This window comes from Oculina patagonica, chromosome 7 (genome assembly GCF_052425735.1).
Source record: "Oculina patagonica isolate OP01 chromosome 7, crgOcupat, whole genome shotgun sequence".
Lineage (NCBI taxonomy): Eukaryota > Metazoa > Cnidaria > Anthozoa > Scleractinia > Oculinidae > Oculina > Oculina patagonica.
Window position 1 is genome coordinate 10,898,780 of NC_135764.1, and position 9,496 is coordinate 10,908,275.

At 37.9% G+C, this 9,496-nt stretch overlaps 1 protein-coding gene across 1 annotated transcript in view; it reads left to right on the forward strand.

Moving 5' to 3' along the window:
* The window catches only part of LOC144660680 (uncharacterized), a 29,577-nt gene extending 21,303 nt beyond the window's left edge, over window positions 1-8,274 (forward strand). The window contains exons 21-30 of the mRNA XM_078521380.1: window positions 263-430; window positions 850-948; window positions 2,256-2,326; window positions 2,455-2,515; window positions 4,208-4,297; window positions 4,830-4,942; window positions 5,031-5,114; window positions 5,830-5,938; window positions 6,505-6,560; window positions 7,234-8,274. Of these exons, the coding sequence (XP_078377506.1) occupies window positions 263-430; window positions 850-948; window positions 2,256-2,326; window positions 2,455-2,515; window positions 4,208-4,297; window positions 4,830-4,942; window positions 5,031-5,114; window positions 5,830-5,938; window positions 6,505-6,560; window positions 7,234-7,438 (1,056 nt within the window). The 3' untranslated portion in view covers window positions 7,439-8,274. The remainder of the gene's footprint in view (window positions 1-262; window positions 431-849; window positions 949-2,255; window positions 2,327-2,454; window positions 2,516-4,207; window positions 4,298-4,829; window positions 4,943-5,030; window positions 5,115-5,829; window positions 5,939-6,504; window positions 6,561-7,233) is intronic.
* The last annotated feature ends 1,222 nt before the right edge of the window (window positions 8,275-9,496 follow it).

Here is a 9,496-nt window from a genome sequence, read left to right on the forward strand (position 1 = left end):
GCTAACTCTCAAGAAAACAATCACTAAAAGCAAGTGCCACAATGCTTTTGGTCCAAGAAACCATGGAATCCTGGCGCATGTGGACTTGTGCTCCTTGTTGTTAACTCCATTAAATTGCATTTACCAGTAACTGCGTGTAATTCAGTTAGGGGAGTGTGCTGATTTGACAAATCTTTGCTAATAAAAATGTCTGATCCGTGTATGTACAGAGCTTCAGTTTCAGATTCTTGTTACCCAAAATAAAAAATAATGATCTTTTCAGAACCTCTTGGAAAAGCTTGAAGCTTCATGGCTAGGAAGATGGAAAGGAGTTCTTCTTGGCCAGCCAATCAACAAGGATTATTGTGATGCAACATTGACCATAGCCAAGCAGTTACAGGAGAAGATTGTGCACTTGTGTGGATCTGAAACTGATCAACAACTTCTTGAGGTATTTTTTTTGCCCTCTGTTACATCATACAAGTCATACAAAAGCAAACTTTGGTGAATGTAGCCTTGATGTTCTGTTTGTTGACTTTGTTCTTGGAATGTGTGAACTTTGTATTTGGCTGGACATAAGTCTTGAACCTTACTAACCTTAAAATTATAATAAAAATTATAATTAACAAATGGTTCTCGTACACTTTTCTATATTTGTGTCATAAGAACTGGTGATACAATATGTCTGTCAGTACATATATAGTTTGTCCAGTGTAATTATCGAGGTAAGAGTATGCAGTCTCAAGAAAGACTATTTGGCAGACAACATTCTTCTATACCGTCACAACCCAGAAATGCTGAGATTTATTTATGTTACATACAATTGACACAATTAATCACTTGTATGTTCAACTTGATATCTTTTTCTAGGTGCTTGTAAGTTCTTCATCGCATTTGTCAAGAAAAGAGGCTACTGAAGCATTTATTGAAATCACTGGCTTCAATCCTTCTGCACCCTCCTTGAATGAAGTAAGTATGAAAAGTTTTGAGTTTGACTGTGTAGTTGAATGTTTACTAAGTACTGTAGGAACTTTTAAGAGGGGTCCTTCTTGACTACCATTTTTTTGGTAAGGAGGTTTCTAACCATTAAATTTTGCAAACCAGACAAACAAACAACAAAACAAAACAAAACTTTATTTAGTTTAATTATATTATTTACAATGTCTTTCACCTCCCGCAATTAGCCTAGCTATTCAAGGCGGGAAGTGAAGAAGAAAATGAAAAAGAAAATAAATAAATAGATAAATTTGCGAAATGGTTATAACCTTTTATACATTATCATCAGACCTTGAAAAGTCCTTTAAGGTTTTCTGATTATGGCCATATTTGACAGGCCACATGACCAGAAAAAACAAAATCTCAAATAGTGTATATTTCAAAATTAAAACAGGGTTCATACAGGTCATGGAAAACCTGGAAAGTCATGGAATTTTAGAATTTCATTTTCCAGACCTGAAAAGTCATGGAATTTAAGTGTGGGTCATGGAAAGTCATGGAAAATGGTATTGATTGTACAAAATAAATAAAGGAAGTTTTTTTGTGAGGAAAAGGGTAAAAAGGTACCCAAAAACAAGATAGTTTTTGAAAATTTCCAAGACAAATGGTCAAATTTAGGTCATGGAAAACTTCAAAAAGTCATGGAATTTCAAAAGCTCTAAAGAGTACGAACCCTGTAAAATCAGTGCCATTAGATTAAGTTCTTCCACATGGCTCAGGATCTCAAGGACCCTCTTTAAGAGTTACTGCAGTTGTGGTGTGTTAGACAAGGGGCAACAAAAACATTTTTGTCAATCAACCTTAAGTAGACAAGTAGCAATGTAGTGTTGCTGCCATCTCAATGTCCATAATGCAGGGTTCGTGTGTGTCTTGAAAACCTTTGAATTTCAGGAGTTCGATTTCAAGGCCTTGAAAGTACTTGAAATTGGTTTTCGGTCCTTGAAAGTCCTTGATTTTTTCATTGAACGTCAAAAGGCTTCAAGTCAATGGGAACACCGCCAAAATATAGATTTTTTTTAGTTCTTCGGCAAGCACATCAATGGCACAACAGACTAGAAATGGTTGATTTGGAGTAAGTTACTTGAAAAAAAAAGTCCTTGAATTTTTGGCCAAAAAAAGTGTACGAACCCTGATATTAATGAAGTTTCCCTTGAAGGTGACTACTGCACAAACATGTCATTATTAATGTTATAGTATAAGTTTTATTGTAACCAGCCATTATTGTTTATTTTGAGAGTTCTCTTACTTGGATAATCACACTCTTTCAACAAATCTTTCAGCTACTTGATGAATTTGAAAAACTGACCATTGACTTGTTTGAAAATGGCAACAACAAGAACAGCGGAAACAGGTCTGGAAGATATGTTTTTGTTATATTATTTCTTTTGTAACTAGTCAGTAACCAAATTGTAATCATCAGCAGCAGTGCTCTAAAGTACAGAATTGGACATTATATAATAGATGATTGTGTTTTCACAGGATTGAAAGCAGCTCTACAGAGACTGTTTCTCGACATCCTGTTATTCTCATCCTTGGCAAGGTAGGGGACTCGTCGCATCCCGACAAATTGTTTTTAAAACCTGTGTTTCACGTGCAAAAAACACAGACAAAGCTGTCAAAACTTGACATGATCACGCTCCAAATGTTAATTGGTTCAGGTAAAAAGGCGACGTTTTGTCTGGACAAACATGGAAAAAAGTTGGCTGTTCGCAGTAGCTCGAAAATGGTAGTATCCTTGTCATGCACTCATTCAACGGCCTACAATAGGGAAGGTTGCCATTCAAAACAAAAACTACATACCAATGACCTTGTACTATAGAGATTTCCATTAAGATTTTGTTGTTTCTTCCATATACAAACTTTTGACCTAGTAACTGCCATTGAAAGATGGATTTATGTGGAGGACAATCTGTGTAGTGCTACATCACCAGCTGTCTTCATTCACAGAGAATTAGGTTTCTACCACAGAGATCTCACAAAACAACGTTTCACTTCCGAGACATTCTAAGCGCTAGAATCAGTAGCAAGTTACTGTGTTACTGTGATTTGTCTGAGGAAAAAATGTCATGCAACTATTAAATTACTAGTAATACGTGACTCGCAGGGCCTCGCGAAGCTCTGGGTTATTGTTGCCTAGTAACGGACAAAATACAGCAGACAGAATACAAACAGAAACTGAAGAACAACGAACTGCACGATTACAGAGACTTCGACAAAATACCGCGGACAGAATACAAACAGCAACTGAACAACAACGAACTGCACGATTACAGAGACTTCGACAAAATGCCGCGGACAGAATACAAACAGCAACTGAACAACAACGAACTGCACGATTACAGAGACTTCGACAAAATACCGCGGACAGAATACAAACAGAAACTGAACAACAACGAACTGCACGATTACAGAGACTTCGACAAAATGCCGCGGATAGAATACAAACAGAAGCTGAAGACACAAGAATACAGAGATTACAATTACTGAGACAAAATTATACAGACAGACTTTTAGTAGAATCAACTGAACAGCTACAGGATAGATTACAATTAAGAAGGGAAAGTGATGCAGCGCGCTTACAATTAGAATCGGAGGAGGAGAGAAATATTAGATTACAGTCTGCTCGAGAAAATAGTGCCACGCGTAGACAACAACAACAATTACAGCAACAGCAACAGCAACAGGAACTAAACAGAGATGATTATCTTTCCAATGGATGGAGAAATCCCGATCAGCCTTTACATCAGCAACAATGGGTTCAGAACGAAATGGCAAATTTTCATACAACAATGAACAGTTTTCAACATCAGCAGTTTATAGCCTAAATAGGCAGTTGAGGGAGTATTATGTGGAAATCAGTGTTATTTTAATCCGAAAAGAAAAACGATAAAAATGAAAGGCTCAGGATTCGCCCCACAAAAAAAAATAAGAAAAAAAAAAAAAAAAACCCTAGCCGGATTCGAACCCCCGCCCTCAGTCCCGAAGATCTGATTTCAAGTTCGACGCCTTACCATTAGGCCACCAGCGCGCGGCTGTCGTGTGACGTCATTTCCGCCACACACCAAGCTCACAAATAAATAAATATATATATATGACCGTAAACTCCACACGAGATTTCATCCCGCCTGAGCCCTTTGAGGGACAAAATTATACACCCCGCTACGCTCGGCCTTCGGCCTCGCTTCGCGAGGAATAATTTACAATCTGACTTTTTTTTTCGATCATCCTACAGGATATTCAACACCTTCCCTGGGAGAGCATACCCATGTTGTTTGACAAACCTGTGACAAGAGTTCCATCTCTACAGTATTTCCTGTCAAAGGTACATATAAATGCAGTAGACCTCTGGAGAAGTTTGCTGGCATGGATTGTGCAGTGTTTTAACTACTTTTACTGTCACGAAGTTTAATAAGCGAGCGGCAATGTTTTGTCATTTTATCTGAGGCATTTTATGTGTTTTGGGCCTCACAAAAGCTCAAACGAGTTTTCTCAGAAACACTTCCTTTAAATTTCATTGATTTTATGCATTTTAGTACATATCAACATTTTAGCAGATTTCAACTAAGTCAGTTTAGCCTGGTTTTTACTAGCGACGCAAGTACAAGCACGAGAAAAGGAAAAAGTTTGATCCTTGTGCTTGTGCTTGCTGCAAGCCTTGCCCTAGCCGCTTGTGCTTATGTCGCTAGTGAAAACCAGGCTTTTGGCAGAAAGTGCAACATTTCTTATTAGGTTTAAAAACTCTCAATGGATTCTTATTTTGTTGTATTTGCTTTACAAATTGTTGAATGCTGGTAATTTGAAATGTTGATTGTGCTACACATTTTGATTTACGTGTACCACTGTTCTCTTGTTAGGTATCCTGCCAGAGACAGCTACCGCAAGTGGATCCCGTGAAAACATTCTATGCACTAAACCCACAGAATAACTTGCCAAACACACAGAAGATGTTCCAGAAGTGGTTTGAAAGGTAATCTACTGTAGAAATTTGGCATTGATTTGATAGAGATTTGAGTTCATCAGAGTGAAACCAACCATGTTAATGTTGTGACTTGCAGTGAAGATGGTTGGCACGGTATCACAGGCAGAGCTCCAACACAAGAAGAGTTCAGCAATGCACTCACAGACCATGAACTGTTTATGTAAGTCTGACACAATACAGAGTGAAAAGTACTGGAATATTTAAAGACTAACTTACAGATGCCTCTGTTATGCACTTTAAAGGTGAAAGGACAATTTTACTGTCCTAGGCCTGCATTCTCCCTCATTACCTTAACTTGAAACCTTTGTGATGGATCATAAGAACAGATGTTTTTGAACCACAAATGTCAGCCAGAAGTTCTTGTTTTTTAAACTTTTTCAATTCTAGTAATGATGGAAAGCTTTTTTTGGATAAAAGACGTGCCTAAACTTTCTAGTGATAACTGAATTATCATTTGAAATAGAACAGTTTTCAATTGAGTATCGTAAAACCAAAACCAAAGTAATTACTCTGGCCAATCACAAAGGACACAGACAATCCAGTGAACCAATCAAAACTCGAAGCAAATACATGTAGCGGGCACGAAGCGCGAAAAAACGTGCGCGAGCGAGTCACGATTGGTTTTGGTTTTAGTTCTGATTGGCTGAGAAAGTGGCGCGAGATTTTTTAGCCAATCACTAAGCGTAGTAATGCAAAACCAAAGCAAACGCAATTAACTTTCGACACTCAAGTGAAAACCGCTCTAAAGGTTATCCAGTAAGTGCACCTCTTTTCAAGCTGTTTTGTAGTTGCTGAACAATGATATTAAGGTTCTAATTTAAGGCATCAATGTAACTTGCATGTGCTTTAATTGCCATATCCAATTTCATGTTCAGATACTTTGGCCATGGCACTGGGCGAGAGTTTCTCCAAGGAGACGACATTCAGAGGTTGGATTGTCGAGCTGTTACTCTGCTTATGGGCTGCAGCTCTGGCAAACTAATGGTCAGTTCTTTGTAAATTCAAAAAAAAATAGTTTTACATTTAACTTTTTCTGTCTCAAGTTTCAAATATCTTTATTCTATCTTCTTGCTATCTAAAAAAACTTGAGCATGAAGTGCTACTTGCCCAGTGGGAAAAATCTACTTGTCCCAGACAACTGAATGGATGACCCTTTTTTGAGTCCCAGGGTTCGTACAGGTCATGGAAAACCTGGAAAATCATTGAATTTTATAATTTCAGTTTCCAGGCCTGAAACGTCGTGGAATTTAAGTGTGGGGCATGGCGAGTTATGGAAAATGATGTGTGTGTTTTTTTTTTTAAAGAACAAAATAAATTCAATTTTTTCGCAAAGAAGATGGTTAAAACGTACCCAAAATTAAAGGCGATTTCCAAGAAAATGGTCAAATTATGGTCATGGTAAACTCGGAGAAGTCATGATAAAGGTCATTTAAAATCATGGAATTTTGAAAGCTTAAAAGAGTACAAACCCTGAGTCCTGCAAATAGTGCGTAGTGTTATAAATGAATGTCCTTGTTTGAGACTGTTTGTACACGTGTTTGTTTTATCAGGTTGGTGGTGAGTGCGAGCCAAGAGGAATGGCTTTAAACTACCTTTTAGCTGGCTGGTATGTATTAGTTGTTTTTGTTATTTTTTTTAGGTGTTCTCTGTAAGAACAACTAGCAGTAACAAAGTCATGTCTACTTTGCTGTTGAGACGATAGATCGCTGAATAGCATTGGCTGTAACTCTTATTTGATATCTAAATGTAGTTGTTAATATTTAGAACTAGGTTACGTTTTTATCAGCAACTGATAGTTGGTCGAAGCCCCAAGCCAACTGTTAAAATCCATAGAAACCGACAGTGAGCCGCTCATTGTTTTAGCATAACCCAGCAGCTGATCTTTTAAACACAGAATATCACTACAATTGATTTATTGAAAGTTTTGATTTATAAAATGCAGTGAAAAACCGGTAGAAAGATAGAAGCCACCTGTCTAGCTAATCAGATTGCGTGCTTTGCTCATAGACAGCCGCTGGGTTATGCTTATTCTGGTTATATGGATTTATAAATGCTTATAAATTATAATCTAAGGAAATCTTACATAATCCTTAAGTAATCTTCAGTAATTTTAAATTTTTAGAAGTAATCTTGCCTGATTTTTTTACGGGACGTTATTAAATAGTTCAGTATGTTTAGCATTAGTGAAACTTGTAATATGCTTAAGTACAGGCTACCTTTTGCCCTTCTATTCAGTGAATATTTATTTAAGTCACTTATCACCCTCTGTTCATCTTCAGTCCAGCCATTGTCGCCAACCTGTGGGATGTCACTGATAAGGACATTGACCGCTTTAGTGAGTCGCTTTTAAAACAGTGGCTTCAATCAGATGCACGCCGTTCCTTACCACAAGTGCTGAGCCAGTCTCGACAAGCCTGTAAACTGAAATACCTCATAGGAGCATCGCCTGTGCTTTATGGCCTCCCAGCTTATGTCAAAGAGTAGAACACTTGAAAATGGCGAATTATTTTAAGGTGACATTAACCATCAACATCAAGTCAATATTTTATCATTATATATGAGAAATCAGTCTTACTCATTCTCTTTGTCAGTGCAATTTGTGTACTGTCTACTAGAAAGAGTACCGGTAACAACACCCTCAATTGGTTAATGCATTGTACCTGACACACTAAGAACAACAACCAAGCAATACGTTTGGTAAAATTATTAATTTTGTGTTAGTAATGATTGTACATGCAAGTTATGAGTTAAAGACTGGGTCGGTATTCTGTGGGGGTGGGGGTAGGTGGGAAAGCCCATGTAGCCATGGCAACAACACAGAAGCATGGGATGCTGTAAAAAAAGCCTTGTTCAGCAGACCGATTTCTCACCCATATACAATGTTAGGTAATTTCACTTTAATTTAGATTTTGTTGAATGATCAAAAATTAACAGAGAATTTTGTTCAAATGGTTCCTGATTTATGTATCACCAATATTATTTTTATTGACACATCTTTACAATGAATGAACTAAATTAATACGATGCAAGCTTGATTGTTAAAACACTTGTGATTGTGCAAGTTCACATTGCGAACACAACCACACAAAATGGGTTTACTTGCTTTGAATTTTTTTCTGAGAGAAATCTCACTTAACACATTGTACCCAATGAGACTTCAATCCACATTTCAAGTTGGCTTTCAAAATAACACATGGTTAAGGGTATTTTCGTCAAATAAATTGTACAGGACGAAGTAGTGCTGTAAATCAAGCAAGTTTTTATGTGGATTGTTGTAAGATTTTTGATTATACAATAAAGTGGTTTTAAACCAAAACCAACTGTAAAAGTCGTTGCCCTTGTCTTTCACAGCAAGCAGAACTGCAGGACAATAGCCCTTATGCATGATTACTTCAGACTCGCTAGTTTTACCACCAAGCCTCGCTTCTAAGTTCAAACTTGTACATTTTATCGTAAACAAATTCCCAAAGCAGCAGAAATGAATTGAGAAAAAGAATACCCACATGAAAACTGCATGAATGTGGTGGAGGGTTAGGGATAATTTGCGTAAACTAGGATTGTGGTAAATTTTGAGCATATGACGTTATTATGCATAAGGCCTATTAAAACTGAAGCGCAATTATGTAATTTTCTCCCTGCACAGCAGTGTGTATATGAGCCAAGTTTCCTTTGGCAATTTGATGCCCTCAGATAACATGAGTTCCATAAGGAACTCACCACCCAAGTAAGACAGAATATTCTTGCACGAAGCAATGTGATGCCCTCAGATAACGTGAGTTCTATATGGAACTCACCGACCAAGTTAGACAGAATAATCTAGCACAAGGTCAATGTGATGTCCTCAGATTACGTGAGTTCTATGAGGAACTCACCACCCGGGTAAGACAGATTAATCTACCACGAGGAACTCACCATTAGAAACTCACCACCGAAGTAAGACAAAACAATCTAGCAGGAGGTCAATGTGATGCCCTCAGATAACGCGAGTTCCATAAGGAACTCACTACCGAAGTAAGACAGAATAATCTAGCACGAGGTCAATGTGATGCCCTCAGATAACGTGAGTTCCATAAGGAACTCACCACCAAGTTAGAAAGAATAATCTAGCACAAGGTCAGTGTAATGCCTTCAGATTACGTAAGTTCCATAGGGAACTCACCACCCGGGTAAGACAGAATTATCTTCCACGAGGTCAATGTGATGCTCTTAGATAACTAGAGTTCCATAAGGAACTCACTACCGAAGTAAGACAGAATAATCTAGCACGAGGTCAATGTGATGCCCTCAGATAACTAGAGTTCCATAGGGAACTCACTACCCAAGTTAGACAGAATAATCTCAATGTGACGCCCTCGGATATCATGAGTTCAATGGGGAGCTCACTACCCGGTAAGACAGAATAATCTAGCACGAGGTCAAGGTGATGGCTTCAGATAACTTGAGTTCCAGAAGGAATTCTCCGCCCAAGTAAGACAGAATAATCTAGCACGAGGTCAGTACGATGCCCTCAGAAATCGTGAGTTCCATAAGGAACTCACCACC